The sequence below is a fragment of the Clarias gariepinus genome, chromosome 3, assembly GCF_024256425.1.
Source record: "Clarias gariepinus isolate MV-2021 ecotype Netherlands chromosome 3, CGAR_prim_01v2, whole genome shotgun sequence".
Lineage (NCBI taxonomy): Eukaryota > Metazoa > Chordata > Actinopteri > Siluriformes > Clariidae > Clarias > Clarias gariepinus.
In genome coordinates this window covers 28,765,723-28,783,721 of record NC_071102.1, presented here as the reverse complement: position 1 = coordinate 28,783,721, position 17,999 = coordinate 28,765,723, and the positions used below count along the sequence as shown (strand labels likewise).

The window sequence follows — 17,999 nt, the reverse complement described above, 5'->3', positions numbered from 1 at the left end:
TCGTGGATTGTTGATTACGAGCCTGTTCACCTGACGTCAGTGTCTGACCTCATTAATTATCTCGTGACTGAATAAGAAAATCCCCACAGCCATCCTCTAAAATCAAATGTAAAGCTTTCTCAGCAGAGTGGAGGTGATTATATCAGCAATAGAGGGACAACATCTGGAATCTGATGTTCAAAAAGCACAAATGAGCATGATGATTAAGGGTCCACAAACAATTATTTCGCTCTAACTGCTCTACTGCTCTAATATTGTTTTTTAATAATATTCTTAATTTTTTTATATTGTGTATTTTGCTGTTTTAAAAAATCTATCAAATTATTATACATATTAAAATAATTATACCTATTACTTAAAGCCTTAAGAGACCATTATAATCCTTGTTATGTGACACATTTTTTAGTTAAAAATTAATATTCAGTTATTAAGCCATCACAACTAGATTTGAAAAGTAAAAACTGTCAAAGCAAATATGAGAACAAATTAGGTGTTACGAAGAAAGATTTTGAGAGAAGGGATTGTGAAAAAAAATATTTTTTTTATTATATCTTAAGTAACTGTTTCTGCTTAAAATAAGACCAAAAAGTGTAAAATGTTAGTGGAAACTAAGGAGGCAGAGTATGTGCTGTAGCTATGAGAATCATAGCTGTTCTGTCCATGACCAGGCCCTGACCTGTTCTCTTCCTGCAGAGGGTCTGAACGGATCGTGGAAGGACGGAGTGAAGGACGGCTTCACTCCGTCCAGTTACAGCAGCAGCAGTGGCTTCTGGAGCTGGAGCGCTCCCAGTGACCAGTCCAACCCATCCACCCCGTCTCCACCACTCTCAGCCGACAGCTTCAGACCGTTCCGTATGTCCAGCTTCAGCGGGCCACAGGACGATACTTTGGACGAGCAGGACACTAGCAGTCTTCTGTTTGATGAGCCCATTCCCCGCAAACGCAAGGTCAGCTCCCAACTTCCTATGTACAGTATTTCAGTTTATGAGACCAGACTGTTTACCTTCCAGTATTGGACCTTGATCTGAGGGTGGGGTGTTATGTAAGAAATGAAACACGATGATTACTTTCCTATAACATCATGTCCTGAGATGCGGCACAGTGATGTAATGGTTAGCACTGTCTCCTTGCACCTCCAGGGTCCAGGGTCTATCCCAAAGACATGCAGACTAGTGCTAAGTGGTGTTCCCAAATTGCCCATAGTATGTGAATGAGTATGTAAGTATGTGCCCTGTGATAAACTGTCACCCTGTTCGGGGTGTACCCTGCCTCATGCCCCTTAGTCTCCTGGGATTGGCCCGACATCCCTTGTTGCCATGTATGCAGAATAAAGCAGTATAGATGATGAGTAAGTGAGTAAGCATGTCCTGAAGTGTCTTATTGCTCAACTACAGCAGATGAGCAGTATACTTTTTATCAGCTTATAGATACATTTTATATTATGGAATGCCTGTAAAACAAATAAATTCCAGTTATCACTTACATTTTAAAAGTTATAAAAGTCTTTCTTCCTTTTTCTCCTAAAGTTAATACAACAAAAATGCAGCGTTACCAATTAACCATAAAGCATGCAAATGACATTCCTATAAGTAATAAACTTAAAGTAGCTGTGAAAGTGAAAGCGCTGAAACTGGAGACCCTTTCCCTAAACGTAAAAAAAAAAAAAAATTCTCATCACAGAAATCTTCAAAATAGCAATTATACTTTGTTACATAATATGTTTTTAACCTGTTTATAATTAGACATAGATTGTGTGGAGTGCTTGCAATATACTGTATATTTCTCTGTGAGTTAACTGTTACTATGGAAACAACATGGTCTTGCAGATGCTTGTCTGGGCTGTTGTTATAGAATCAATGCCTTTGACTATTCGAGCGAACACCAGTGCTGTGATATAAAATGTTATTGTCTTTCTCTAAGAGAGACACTTTTATTTTAATGCTATGGTGCACAATGAGCCCAACCTCGTCAGTACTGTGTGGTGAAAGTGAGAGCAGCATCTCTGTGTTTAAGCCCATGTTAATGGTGGGTGAATGTAACGCCACATCCTGTGTTTGCTGCTATTTTCTTCAAAGTGTGAAGTTCACATCGCATCTAGAGACACAGGTGAAGTGGTTTTTAGATGCAGTGTGGAACGGCAATCTGCACCACACACATACGGAGATGCATCATGTGATAGCTGAGTAAGATAGTCACATGAGCTGCTTTTCTCTCAACTCTTGACTACTTTATCTCTCTCAATTCTACACACAGACAGATGCTTGCAGAAATGAAGGCCTCCTTTATCAGCACTATTGTCCTACTGTCTCATCGCTGCCGCAGGATTCTAGGACAGCATTAGTGCGGGTGTTAGTCATATCCATGCTGTCATTATCCTCTTACAACCCTGTCATCTCTTCTGGTTAATTATACGGGAACCATGTGTACAAGAGCCTGGTTTTCAAATAAATGATTTTAATATCCTCCCATATAAACATTGAAGCCATTTAGGGTTTAATCTGGATCAATAATGCCCTCAAAGCCAGTGGTTTTCTGTGTGACTCCCAGGGGTGTGTGAAGAATATCCAGGTGTCTGTGATTTGTTTCACTTTATTGTTGTGCAGGAAAGTTTCACTGAATCAGTCTGGGAGCACGATGATATAAAATGGCTGTCCTGTAAAGCTGTCCTGATGGAGGATAACCCTTATTTCAGAAAATCCACAAGTTTATAGTCCAAGAAAGTGAATAACGTTAACAAAATGGTCTCCAGGACAGAGACAACATTTCATTTCCTTACGCACTGTTACAGTTTTTGGCCACAAAGATGGCAGTGTTAAGAAAGGGGACAAATTTAGTTAAGTGGATTAGTATGTTTTATAGTTATATTTGAGTCAAAGGCGTATAAGACTTTGTTGGTCCCCGACTTACAAACAAATTCGACTTACAAACGCAATCCCAAAACGTAACTCATTCGTATGTAGGGGACGATCTGCTATTATACTGATATAATTATTTGACTTCTATTATACTAATATGGTGGTGTAGTGGTTAGCACTGTCGCCTTATACCTCCAGGGTCGGATTTTGCATGTTCTTCCCGTACTTGGTGGGTTTTCCTTTGGGTACTCTGGTTTCCTCCCACAGTCTAAAGACCTGCAGATTAGGCTAATTGTCGTTCCCAAATTGCCCGCAGTGTGTGAGTGTGTGTATGTGTGTGTCTTGCGATGGATTTGTGCCCTAAGTCTCCTGGGATAGGCTCCAGGCCCTCTGTGACCCTTAATAAAGGATAAAGTGTTATAGAAGATGTCTCAGTGAGTATACTAATTTGATTCCTATTATACCGATATACAGATTTGACTCCTATTATGCCTAATTTGAAGTTTATTGTACTTATATACAGATATGACTCCTATTAAACTGATTCGATGTCTGTTCTACTGATTTGACTCATATTGATGTACTAATTTAGATCATTGATTATACTAATTCAGATTATATTAAATCAACACATTAGTTTGGCCTATATTATACTGGTGTCTTGACTTGACGGATGTCATAATGATATACTGATTTGACTTATGTACTGGTAAGACTCTTATTATAATCATATTCTGCTAATTTGACTCATATGCTTATTTGATATTCTGAGACTGACTTAATAAACTGATTTATTTTGATTTCATATTATATCAATATTCTACTGATTTGACTCCCATGCCGATGTGATTCAACAAAGAAGCACAATTAATTATTGTGCCTTTTGTAGTGCTAAGAAACTACCTCTAGTACATAATTACACTTGGTAACTGCTGTTTAAAACAGATATTATAAATTGCAATAATTTTCAATTTATAACGAGTCCACAATTGGAAATATTTAATTGGCAAAAATTAAATAACATTTCAGTTCACTTGTGTTTGTGAAAGAAATATCCAAGAAAACAATTAACCACTGCAAAAAACAGAAGTACACAAATGGTATAATGCAAGTTAAACACTTAAAGTCTTGTGATCTCTTATTTACTAATTATTAAATGTTGAGTAACTACAGTTACACTTATTTAAAGCATCTACTTAGAAGAATTAAGGAATTTAATCATAATTTCATCACAGAACCTTTAGTAATGTTAAGGTATTTTTGATTATTTCTATCCGTGTATCTATCTGTATCTAACTCAGATTTCTGTAATCCCATGTCACTGAACTGAATTTTTGAATACACCACATGATTTCTGTACATCCCGGATCTCTATTTTGGTGAATGGATTAAATAAAGATCAAAGCATATAGGACGTTTGTAATTAGAATAAATCTTTATGACATTTACTGTAAAATACCATAAAATTCCATTATGCAGTTAAAAAACAAATAATCAGCCGCTTAGATGATTACAGAGGAAATACCGAAAAGGTACTTTCAGTCTGAGTTGTCAAATACGCAAAGCAAGACTGGTAACCAATCAAAACAAATCAAAACATCTTAACTATCCGATAACATCAATTAAACTTCTTTATTTTCACTCAATAATACCAAAAAACATGGCAGACAAATATTGTTTTTCACTTTTACCAATATTCAATCTTTTTTCAGTATGATTTTTTTTTTTTGCAGTGTATGTTGATGAGTGAATTTCCTTTGGTGGTTTTTGGTGGTTAATTAAATGTTGGCTGGTGTCGGTGGGACTTGCTTTGTTGTTGTTCAAGCTCTCAGAGGACACGGTCTGCTTTTTGTACCAAATTAAAACAGAGCTCCTTTGTTAAATTGAATTGGAAATTAAATTGGTGCCTTGACAACGTAAACATACAGCTCCATTGTAATACCACGTGACCAGGCGGAGAAAAGCATTACAATATGAAATAAAAACCTGACAGGTCCTGCTGTTATTGGAAAATAATCAATAGCGGGGTTATTTTTACCACAAGGAAGTTAATTATTTTCACGTGTCATGGTCTGAAGTGTTTCCCATTCATATTTTAATAAGTGCAAAATGGTTGAGTGGTATCATTGTGTCACTGTGCACTTGTGTTCGAGCAGAACTCTATGAAGGTGATGTTCAAGTGTCTGTGGAAGAATTGTGGCAAGGTGCTGAGCACTGCAGCGGGGATCCAGAGACACATCCGTACAGTACACCTCGGGTAAGAACACTTACAGTTACCCAGTTGCAAAAAGTTTAAAGGTTCACTATCAACATAAAAGAATGCTGAAGAGTACTGACACTTCAGCTGAAGTCTAAGCCTTTAGAACCGACATTCTTTTTAAGACTCAGCTGCATAAAATCAGTTGTGTGCAATAAAACCTCACCCTTTTTTTTTCTTGTTCCAAAATACTACCAGTGACTCCCTAGAAATAAAACTACAACCAATACAAGTTATATTTTTAAATGAATACTCAACCAACATGGTATTGATAGTAAATTGTATACTTACACTTAAACAAGTACAACTGCAGGATGATTAATCTGTTGTGAAAAAAGGGCAGCTGTTGGATTTATAGTGTTTTGCTAAATCATAAAAAGAAGTGAACTTATATGACCAAAAAACATTTATCACATAATATTTTGGCATTTGTGATTTGTTGAGAGTCAAAGAAATATTCCATAACAATTTGTAAAAAAAAAAAAATAAAAAAAAAAAAAAAAATTATTATATTATTCTCAAACCTGCCAAAATGGAGATATCTCATTTTGCACTCAAACTGCTCAAATATTCATGAGCACAGGAATGGTGATGTCCCTAAACAGCATTTAAAACACTGGAAATAAAAACTGCAATTCTTTTTATTCGACTGGTAGTGTTATACAGTATAATAACAAGTTTTCCAAATTAAAATCAGTACCATGTGATCGATTGTTGTTCCCTCAGGCTAGGAACTATCTAGCATTCGAAATCTATTTCCAAAAGATCAAGCACAGGAATCCAAGCACATGATGAAACACTTGGATTGCTGCAGTAAGGAGAGACAGCTGGATACACTTTAACACCAGGATTTGGAGGACATGTTTTATTATTTGCACTCGTATGAAATATAGCGCACTTAAAAGTGACATGTTGCACAGTGTAAGCCATCAGCAAGCTGTATCCAGGTGGAACAGACAGAGGCCGGAACGAGTGCAGAGGTGGATACTCACCTTTATAACGTATTCATTTAGCAGACATAAAGCTAACCATCTATTGTGCACATGCTCACAACTTTCTCTTCCTTGCTAACGGTAAAAACATGCTGAGGATGTTTTAGACAGTGTTTGTCTGATCCAACACCATAAACAACACCACAAATATTTCCCACCTTCCTGGGAAGAAGTCTATTGTAAGCAGCTATGATGAGTGTCTCTGGTGTGAACACACTCCAGTAAGGTAATAATACACATCGGGAAAGTGACTTCAGGGAAACAAAAGTCTGCAAAAAAACAAACTGTTTTGTCACATTCTTGTTTAAAAGATAAGGTTTATGACACACAATATTAAATTTTTTCATTTGTGCATGCATTCCCTTTCTTTTCTAAATGGGATACTAGAAGTAAACTTTAGTAAACACAAGTGCAGGGACACATATATTAAAAAGGAGAATTCGCTCATTTCACCTCAAACAAAGTGAGTCAAAACATAATAGACCGATTACAGAAGAGTATTGTGATGATTCCAGAGATTCTGTAAAGAAGATGTCAGGAGGGTCAGAACACTGCTGAATTTCTGCTCCAGCGCACACACAATGAGGCTTATTAGATAATTACAGAAACCTTTCATAAATTCAGTCAGGTGTGTTAGTGCAGAGAAAGCACCACAGAGCTGCAGTAATGACAGGTAAGGTAATTTTAATTATCACTCCACAGCTCACGTCCTGTAGAATAATGATACCAAAAATGTTGGAACCAAAGGTAACTTTTTTAGAAAATGTTGGTGGTAATAACGAATTCATATAACAGAATACGGCCTCTTAGGTCAGACAGACACTCTGTAGGGGTTTCAGCTTGATTCATTTTATAATCTGATCAGCTGTCGTTTAACATGCAGTGTAAGCAGGGACCAGGCAATAGGTTAGTCGATTGATTTGAATTTCTGGCATGTTAATAATGTTTCTCAGTCGTCATGCACTGTCAGCAGGTCTGATTTTCCACAATTCTGCATCAACTCATCTCAGTGTACCTGCACACACACCTCCAATTCTCACTGCAGAATAGACAGATCATAATACTCTGTCTTCTTAACCATTTTCAGGTCCATACTTATTTTTTTCCCTGCACAGTAAAATCGCTAAGAGTGAAGCTGATTTTCTCCTTTTTGACACAAACTTTGATAAGGCTGCCGTCTTGACAAAAATCTGCAATGAACAAAGCAGTTTGGGAATCCTGTTTAAACGTACTGTGGAAGCGTTTACATCGTGCCTGGTTGCTTAAATGTAGACAGGTCACAGGTCCAGTTTGTGAGTTAATACAGGACCAATACAAATTTCAGTTTGTACCATCAGAATTTTTTTTTCAACATACTGTATTTACATTTTAAAGTTTAAACATGCATAAAGTTGCATACTCTAAAAGTATTGAAACATAACTTATAATTGAGAAATGTCAATCTCATCATTTTACTCGTAAAATCTAGATGTAACTGGAAAAAACATCAGGCTCAATACTGTAGGTATTTTAAAGGATCAAACCTCATGTATTTGTCTTACAGAAGATAAATAAATTCTAATACTAGCATTCAGTTTTATAGCGTGCTTTACCAAACAAGAGTCTGTCTTTTTTTTTCCAAAAGATTAGAACACAAAATCTGACACATTTTATGCGATCCTAAGATACATCCAAATTTCCCCAAAGCATTGTAACACACAAATTGTTAAACGGTAGAGCAAGCAACACATTCTGTAACCGTTAAAATGATCTTGACTTCATGATGCTTTTGGGAAACCGGGCTCAGATTGGAAATATTTTTTACATCACACTTGGCTCACTTTCATACTTTATGTGCATATCACTTTCGTTATCGTGGCGTGCTGGCAGGGTGTCATTTGATAGAAAGAAATTGAGGATTACCAGTAATATACAGGGCTTTTATGGCTTTCTGCTCTAATCGCGAGCAGCTATTCAGCTGCCAGTCAAGCACCTGAGCAAATCATCTTTGTAATGAAGGCTTGTGCTGTTTGTTTAGATTTTTGGAAAAATCAAAAAAGGAAAATCAAAAAGTATTAGTAATGCATTAATTACTTATTTGAGCAGTACATGATCTAGAGTATAAATAAATTTGGTGCACACATATCATAATACTATGGGATGTCTATTTTTCTTCTTGCTTGTCTTTGTAAAGGTCATAGCTTATGATTTACACACTTTTCATTTTCACTGACCCATTCAGAAAGCTTTTGAGTGATGTAGGCGGAGTCATCAGTGATCAGACAGAAGAGCTTTATGTTTATTTCCACTGACCTTTTGCTCTAATGGGACAAGTGAACCCAAACCATGCAAGCCAGACAAAGCTGCGAGTTTTTTTTTGGTTTTTTTTCATTGCTTGGTCACCTGTCTATACTGTATGTAAAACAGATCTAAACAAACAAATTGGAATTGCGCAATAAAAGTGGTAATATGAGCGTTCACGGTTTTGAAACCTAATATCATTATAACAAAAAAAAAAAGCTTAAACTGTAGCACATTGGCTATCTGGATGTTTAATGGACATTTTAAGTGCTTCATGTTATACTTATGGCACATGAGAGATCTCCTTTAAAGTTGTAATGAAATACATGGTACATTACACTGCATTTGTAATTGTATTTGCATATAGTTCCTGTTAAACTGACACTAATTTGCAAATAATTCATGAAGAGAAGTGTAGATCTGTTACTCAGAGTAATTAGAAGAGTGCAGTCAACTGAATCAGTATGCTAATGAGATGGTGTCATAGCCTTTCCCCATTTTTCTGCACCTGCCCCCAGGCGGAACTGCGACTCTGAGTGCAGCGATGGAGAGGAGGATTTCTATTACACCGAGATTAAGCTGAATACCGATTCAGTGGCCGACGGCCTGAGCAGTCTGTCCCCAGCGTCTCCGTCTGTTCTGTCTCCTCCACCTGCCGCCGAACACAGACGAAGCGAAACCTCCAGCAGCACCAGCGGCGCCAAGAGCGAGAGCAGCAGCTTCACCCCTCTCAGTCGCTCCGCCCCCAGCGCACTCTACCTGGTGCACACTGACCATGCTTACCAGGTACCGGACCGCTCACATTTACAGGCATTCATCATGGTTTATATACGAAGTACTTCTTGAGATTAACCTTTTGAAAAGTAAGTAGTGGAAATTTGAACGATTAGATGCATTGAACAAGATGACTGCTATGACAGAGCACAGAAATTTCACTCTCGCAGATCTGACGCTTGCATCTGACCTTCTCTCCTATAGTCTTGTGCACCAGCATTCTCTTGAGTAGTCCTTGGGAGAAAGAAGTGCTTAAAAAGCTGTGGAATTTCATCTTGAAGTGTGTATAAATGACTTAAATTATAAATGGATGGATAAATGAATGCACTTCATTAAGCTAAAGCAGGCACATAATAGCTGGCCAAAAAAATCTTCAAAACTCATGAGAGCTTAAAAAATATTAACTTTATAGCCATGTAATAAGGAACAATGCTGTATGCATTTCGAAGTCCTGTCAGTGACTCGAGTCATTTGTGTTCGCTCAGTTAAATGACTCCGATTCCTTCACTGGTTCATGCCGTTGCATGGTTTCTCCAACGTGTCACATGATCATGCTGCCATTAAAGACAAACAGTAAACCGCTTAAGCAGTTTAAGTCATAGTTAATAATCATTCCTAGTTTTTGTTATTTTTAAACACCCAGGTCACACATGCATCCAAGTATGAGAAACGTCTGAATTTAAATTAACCAGAACTCACTGACTCAAACTATCTGACAGAGGAGCAAACCTCAGGCATGGTTGAATGATTTGCTGACTCAAGCACTAACCAGCCAAATATGAAAAGAGCAAAACCCTGCCGTGACCAAGCGATTCGCTGACTCAGATCCTAAAGTGCTTAACAACAGGGGTGAATCTCATCATGGCAGAAAAGATTCAGTGACTCAAGAGGTCATGCATGCACTTGCAAACAGACCTCAAACAAATCGTTTAAAAGACACTACTAGATAAACCTTTAATGTAAACCTACATTAAATCACTAAGTGATTAAAGTCACAAAGTGGGTTCTGGATATATATAAACACATAAAACATGACTCTGTATATATGATGTCAGACCTCCCAGTTATTCACCTATTTAATTCTTTGAAATGGAGATTTTTAAATGCCGTCTTGAGCAATACAATATTTCTATAGGCTTATTTTTTGTCCCTCATTTTTGGCTTACATATTGAGTCCAGTCCCTGTACCTGCCCAGATTTAAAGGAACGTTTTTGTTTGTTAAGCCACACAGTGACCTATGAATCACTCAAACATAAAACCATCTAACCTAATGCATGAACCGATGAGAAACAGTTGTAGATGAAGACAGATAATCAGGCCAGTAATTAGTATACACAGTACAGGTGATGATGATGCTAAGTGGTTGAAACAAACGAGAGGGGAAATGAGGTTGCTGCTGAGGTTGCTACATGAACTACTCATTTTAAATTGTTTTTTAGGCAGCTTGTTACAGTAAAACAGTTTACTTTTTTTTAATACACATTATATTTTAATTGTAAGAAATGGGGGGTCAAGACTTTTGTATATATATATATATTAGTGCTGTCAAAATTAGTGCGTTAACGCATGCGATTAATTTAAAATATTTAACGCATTAAAAAAAATTAACGCGGTTGCAGTTTTTTTTATTTCCTGTTGTGGCCGACGTGTGTTCAACGTGCAAAGAAGTATGGATAAGACCAAGGAAGGACTTTTAGACGGAAAGTTTCAGTATAAAACTCTGCTGGATGGTTCTGTGGATAAAACAAAAGTAATCTGTACATTTTGCAAAGCCGAATTTAAATACCAGAGAAGTAATTCGTCTTTGACATATCACTTAAAAGCAAAACACCCCACCGAAACAATCTCTACAGGGCCTCGCCAATGTAAATTGCATTGATTGTTTTGAAATTCAAATGACACAAATGGCACATACCTGTGTTTTTATTTCTGTAATAAATATGGCTTTCAAGCCAACAGTTAATTTGGAGAATATTGATGGTTTATTGCAGGTATATTGTTTACATGAGAAAATCTGTGTTACAAGTTAAACAAAAATTCCAATAAACAATCATATTTGAATTTAAATAGTTTCATTGTCTTGAGTTTACATTAATTATTTACATTTACATATCCAAAAAGTTTCAGTGTTTTAATTGTGATTAATCGCGATTAATTGCAAAAAATTGTGCGATTAATTAGTTAATTTTTTTTAATCGATTGACAGCACTAATATATATATATATATATATATATATATATATATATATATATATATATATATATATATATATATATATATATAATTATGTATAATATGAGCTTTTCAGGTATTTTATTTCATAATTTAAATAATCTCTGCATTTCCATTAGTCATTTTCTTATCCAGATCACATCTTTCAATAATATAATCATATAAATAAAATAAATAAAAAACAGTGCTCTTTTAATCCTGCTTATTGTGTGATAAGTGCTATATAAACCATGGTTTAAAAATAGCTAAAAAAATATGATAATATCGCTAAGTATAACGATATAAAATGTAATATAAAATATGGTTCATTGTTAGTGCATCCCTTGTATCCCTTGTCAGATATTTTCAGCCATTATTTCCTAAAATCTTCACAAAATAACTTCTTGTCATGGCAATGACCTAAAGACCTTTTAAGCAGTCTGAGTTTTTTAGACTTGAGTTTCGAGGGCTAGTCTGCATGCCCACCAGGTTTGCACAAGACGTCTTTAGTGGTAGAACGAATTTCATTTTCACTTAATTTGCTGCTAGAAAACTGAGAAGTGCTTTAAAAAGTGCCTGCCATTTATTTTAACATGTGACATGTCATCATAAAATGCATGTTTCATTAAGCTATTAATTATCCTGATTGGTACTTCCTCGCACACAGATCTCACACTCGCACATGACACACACACGCACACACTGCCCTAGTTTTATTACCTCCCTGGATGATGAAATGGCTTGTAATGGCCAGAAAACGTAAGGCAGGATTCGAATACTGAAATTCCTATTCAGGGATTTGTTATGCACTACCTCTACAGGAAGTCAGTGCGAAAAATGTGGCAGTCAAATTGAAAAGGCAAATGTGGTAATACTTTTATGGTCTGCAAGTTAGAAAGGCTGAAAACTTTGCAAAAGTGTGTGGTTTATAGTCTCATGCATGTGAGCTCACCAGTCCAAGAGAGATCATACATTTCCAAGACCTTTAAAGTCTCTTGGAAAAAAATTAAGGTACTTTAAGTCACAAATTAAGCGCATTTTCCATCAGGTTCTTCTTTCTGCTGTGACATCGTGAATGTTGTTTTATATTTTCACTTAGTGTTTTTTTTTTTTTTGTCTTATAATTTTAAGCATGCACAGTCACTTTGCCCATAGAAACCACTATCCGGTGAGATTTTTTATTACCGCACTGTCTATTTCATGTCGTTTAAACTCTAAATAATCTACTACAGCAGTACATTTATAGGTAGAAATATTAAACTGATATTCAGTGAAGCCGTTGCGTTTGTGTGTTTAATGTTTCTGTATATTACATCTTTAAAACATGACCATGTTTACCACCCACATATGGAAAGTTTTATCGCTGTGGAAAATGACACCTCACTAGAAATGTTTTTTCCCCTTTCCTACCAGTTAACCAAATAGCCGTTTGTGTAGTGGAATATAAAATTTAGCCAGAAGGCATATTCCTTGTCCATATACACAGCAACCGTTTTTGTTAGAATAATCCTCACGACAAAAAAAAATCTGCTCGCTTTGATATTATCATAGAACAGCGGTACTCTGAGCCATCACCCATCAGTGCTCTTCTCTCAGCCGTGGCCTGTTCGAGTGTAATGACAGTCAGCTTTGTGTGTGAGCAAATTCCTGCTGTCCCTCCACAGGCCACGGCTCCCGTCTCCATCCCCTCCGCCAGCTCGGCTCGCTTCACTCCCTCCAGCAGCAACAGCTTTAGCATCTCTTGGCAGTCCCCACCCGTCACCTTCACCGGAACCCCAGTGAGTAAATACACATGCATAACACACACATATGGAGACGCACATATGCATACGTATATGCATTCATACAATCGCAATACCAGACACATTAAGCTACAAATATCCTTCTATGTGGATACTAATGTACAGTAGCTAAGTCTCTAGAAGTTGCTAGTCATTTAATCGCCCTTCCTTTTTTTTTTTTTTTTGCATTGAAGAATCAGATCCGAGTAAAAAAGCAGATTATGGCTAATTTAATCTAATTCAAATCTATCGAGAAGGTAGATATACGTGTAATGAAAGAGCGGCGATCAAGTCACCTTCAGGAAATGGACATGAAGGAAATGAATAAAGATGCAAAAACTATTCATTATTTGTAAATAATACCAACAAGACAGTTTATGAAGAAAGAACTGAGCTTGTGGGACAGACAATGCAATTCTCAATTGGTGGTTGGAAACTGTTGGGTCCCATGTACTTAATTAAATCTACATAATTCAATTTAATTTAATATGAGGAAATCAGAGTATGCTCAAGACTATTTTACCATAGTGTGTCATCCCAAAAATATATATAATTGTTATAGTATTAGCATAAGATAGTAATTATCAATATCATAATAATTATCCATATATAATGTATAGGAATACATTTTGTATTAAAATATTTTGTGAAGTGTGTATACGTTTTATAAGTTTGGGATCACATGCCAATTTCTTTTTTGTTTCTTTTTATTTCTTTTTAAACGCATTAAGCACCATAATGAAACTGACTCTAATGAAGATCATCCCTGAAAAGCAGAACCATAACTTACCTCTGCTGCGGAGAAGTTCATTTAGAGTTACCTGCCTCAAAAATCACAAATTAACAAACATCACCTTGAATTAGAGCCATTATGATCATGAGTAGCCGACATGTTTCAACTGTTCAAATGAGATTATTGTATATTTTGGACGCCTTCTGCATTGCTTTAAATAAAAAATAATAATAATACAAATCAGGAATGAACATGGAGTTCTTTTGCAAACAAACTGCAAAGCAAGAACCTTCCTACTTCTGTTCTGGAAAATAAAGTGACGGTACATTTAATATTTATCATTTTTACATCACAAGTTGCTTAATTTCTGCTCTGTTCTTGCTTGAGATAAGGAAACATGTGATGGATAAGAACCCGGCTGATGTTAATTAGTCATATTTTTTCGTCATGCTTTTATCGCTCTTAATGTGCATTTTCGGGGAAAAACAGAATTTCCGGCATGCATGAAAGTCTTGATGTGTTTTTCAATCAATAAAGCAGAACATTACACCATGATATAAAACATTTTAAGGCAGATTGGTAAGAAAAAAATTACAATCATGGTTTTGATGTGTTTACTTTTCCATTCTACACATGAAGCAGATGAAAACATAGACAGACATAATATAACTTATATTATCTGGCAATAGCTAAGATAACACACACATACGAAAATATTTGCAGATTGTTTGCATTAAAAATGAGCTGATTTGTGTTACAGGCCTCTCCCACTCACAGTCAGACGCAGGGGTTTAGCGAGCAGCGCTCTCAGACCATCCCAGTCCTCTCGTCTCTACCCCGAGCCTCAGGATCACTCAGGTACATCTGTTTTTATTTTCTACAAGTTTAACATTGTTCACTTTCCAGCAGTTGTGCCTACAGGGCACAGGGTTTGAAAGTCTCAGGAGTAGTGTTTGTGTTTGTGTTGGTACAGTAATAACGTGTGTGTGTTTGTTTGTCTGTGCAGCAGGAAGTCCCGAGGCGAAGGGAAGAAGTGCAGAAAGGTGTACGGGATGGAGAACCGAGACATGTGGTGCACGGCGTGCCGCTGGAAGAAAGCCTGCCAGAGGTTTGTGGACTGAGCTGCCCAGGGAAAAGGGGCAGGATTCCTTCTCTTGCAAAACTGTTTCTGCTGCACCTCCTTAACACCACAGTTTCCAGAATGCTCCACTCGGACCTAGGATCTGAAACGAAATCTCCTCAAACATTCCCAGTGCACTTGCCAAAAACTGAGAGAACAGCAAGTAGCACAATATTGCAAAAAAAAACAAAAACAAAGATAAGACAAGAAAGAAGGAAAGAAAATAAAGCAAAGATTGATTTTTTTTTTTTTTTACTTTTTTTTTTTTTTTTTTAACATTTGGCTGGCTTAAAACATTTGTGTAAGTCATCAAGGGACCAGACATGGTGGGTCCAATCACTGCCGAAGTTTTGTTTTCTACAAAAGAAAAATGTAAAAAGAAGAACACGTGGAGTGCTACAAAATGGAGTACAGACTAAGATCCTTGTTTTCCATGGACTCTTTTCCACTTCTGCTTTTGAGCAGGGATAAACGTTAGCGCCAACTGCCAACCACACTCAAGACTGTCCACCCTCGCTCTGAGAGACTGCGTGGTTGTGTGTGTGTGTGTGTGCGCGTGTGTGTTTAGGGAGGAGCGTGCCCCCTGGTGGAAATGGATCAAAATATGATGGAAAAGAATAAGCCACTGCTTTTCTTCCGTACAGTCAAGCAATTTACACTCACTAGGGACGGACAGGTTTTCTATCTGTTTTATATGTGTGTCATTTCTTTCAGGGATGATGCGTTCAGCGAAAGCAAAACCAGCAGCTATGTTTAAAAGCAGCAGATGGTTTTTTTTTTTTTCTTTCCGTTTTTAGGAGACGTTTCTCTATCTACCTGCAACCAAAAACAAGGATTCTCTGTGCCATTTCTGTTTTTTTTTTGTTTTTTTTGTATTCGGTTGTGCATGTTAATAAACACCCTTCTCATTAGAGAACGGCGGTGTTTAACCCAGCCACGCCCACTCAGATGAGCCTGCGTCCAACGACTTTGTCCCTCGTCCATTAACGGACAGGTCGGCATGCAGCTTATCTGCTGAACGTTGTCCAAGCACTTAAAAAAGAGGCATCGAGTAAGATGTATCCCTGTGCATCGGTTTATTCTGACCTCACACATTTCACGTAGGAAGTAATAACAGATGGAGCACTTAGAGTACCGCGACGGCCCGGGAGCTCACGCATGGGCACAAGCTGCAAGCACTTGAGCGTGTTTTGTTTTGAGTCTGTTAAGCCGATTGTGTAACCAATACTGCACAGTGATCACATGAGGAGGAAGTGGAATTGTTGTTTTTTTGTTTGTTTGTTGTTTTTTTTGTCCGCGCTGCTCAAGGTGATGAAGATTGGTTTAATTTTTGTCCCCGTTCGGGTCCTCCTGAGGTTTGTCCAGCAGTGATGGACTTTTATGCAAGAAGAAAAATGGCTGCTCAACGAGCAGTTGTAAGTTATCCGGCACTGTTTTTTTATTTTTGTCCTTTTTAATGCAGTATTGTATAAACAAGTATCCAACACACATCTCAGCACCAGCACACACACCACAGTTAATCCCCCTTCTTATTATTCATCTACCGTCAGGATGTTTATGTATGTCGCTCAAAGCTGAATTTGAAAAACACTGAGAAGTGTGTAGCACTTAACGGAAACCGGGCCAGGTTTACACCTGGTCATTTCATGCTTTAAAAAAAAATTGGCGGATCAGGATCGTACCCGGATCAGGATTATTTACTTAAGGTGTGAACGCATCTCAAAACGGATTCAAATCTGATTTCTCACGAGGCAGTGCTAACATTCAGTAAATATTGACCAGTTTTTTTTTTGAAGGCTAAAGGAGACACTCCTGAAAATAAACGTTCCTCTCCAGCGTGTCTAAAAAAACAGAACGTGCAAATTTTAGTTAACACGCTCCAGGTCGAAACGTTCCCGCAATGTTTCTTCAGTGCACTTGGAAGAAAAACATTTTAGGACGTTTACAAAACATTCTGCTGATGCTAAATTGTAAGCTTGAAAGCCACATTTGGTCGTCAAAACACTACACACAACACACTTAGGAAGCATAGTGTTGATTTCATTCAAGACAATATAATACAGGTGATAATAGACAGTGTGTGATAAAATAGAAAAACGATTCAGCTGCACGAGAATCGAGTTTTTTTTCCCAGATGTTGATGTAACGTGGCTCACCGATACGATTTAATCCAGTACAGTTTACTAAAGTTACATTTAACACGTATGGATGGGACCTTTCTCTCTCGCACACTCTCTCACACAGTCGCGCAGGAAGCGAATATCCTTTGTCCCATCCATCGATTTACGACAGCACTATTGGTTTTTAACAGCACTATTGGTTTTCCTTTACAATTCGAACTGGACCACGGTTTGTAAATCAGCTCACACACTGTTGGGCCGACTTTTCAATTTGCCACTTTGAAGCAATTCGAAATGCAGCAAAAGACATGAGGGACAGCACAGGAAGTCGAAGGTGTTTTCGTTCCATCCGACACCAGTGATCAGATCTCTAATCCAGCTAAGATTCGGATTAAAAGCATACGCGCACGTGTTTAAATCTTCTCAGGATATAAAACGCATAGAAGATCCATGAAATGACCAGGTGTACAGTAAATCTAAATGAAGATGTGAATAAGTCTGATTGAATGTTGCATTTTCTTTTCCCAATCCTTGTTCTCCATTCTTGTGCTGTTTCTACAGAGTACAGAGTACTTTAAGGTGAAAGAAACTGCCATTATATGTCATGTGAAGTTTATAGTCTATTAAAGAAAATGCAGAAACTCTACAATTTATGTTCACACTCAATCTTTAAATTACTTTTGTTTTTCCATCTTTGTTTTCTGTATATATTTCTGCATACAGAAATGTTGTATCAGTGCCGTATATCCTCCTGAGATAGGATGTGTCGTGCTCGGCACAACGCCAGAATCGTTCAAACTGGTAGGGACTTATAAGCAGAGCTGGGCGGTAATAGAAAATTAACATTCGTACAAGCATATGTTTAATTGGAAAT

The 17,999-nt window shown here is 37.2% G+C and overlaps 1 protein-coding gene across 4 annotated transcripts in view; it reads left to right on the top strand.

Annotated features, from left to right (window-relative positions):
- The window catches only part of znf704 (zinc finger protein 704), a 68,382-nt gene extending 50,608 nt beyond the window's left edge, over positions 1-17,774 (top strand). Inside the window, exons 5-10 of one of the 4 annotated variants that reach the window (XM_053492385.1) lie at positions 694-947; positions 5,012-5,112; positions 8,903-9,170; positions 13,036-13,149; positions 14,646-14,743; positions 14,895-17,774. In XM_053492385.1, coding sequence (XP_053348360.1) covers positions 694-947; positions 5,012-5,112; positions 8,903-9,170; positions 13,036-13,149; positions 14,646-14,743; positions 14,895-15,006 — 947 coding nt within the window. In that variant the 3' untranslated portion in view covers positions 15,007-17,774. Of the gene's footprint in view, positions 1-693; positions 948-5,011; positions 5,113-8,902; positions 9,171-13,035; positions 13,150-14,645; positions 14,744-14,891 lie in introns of all 4 variants that reach the window. The other 3 variants (XM_053492384.1, XM_053492387.1, XM_053492386.1) reach the window with 3 other exon arrangements.
- Positions 17,775-17,999: the final 225 nt, after the last annotated feature.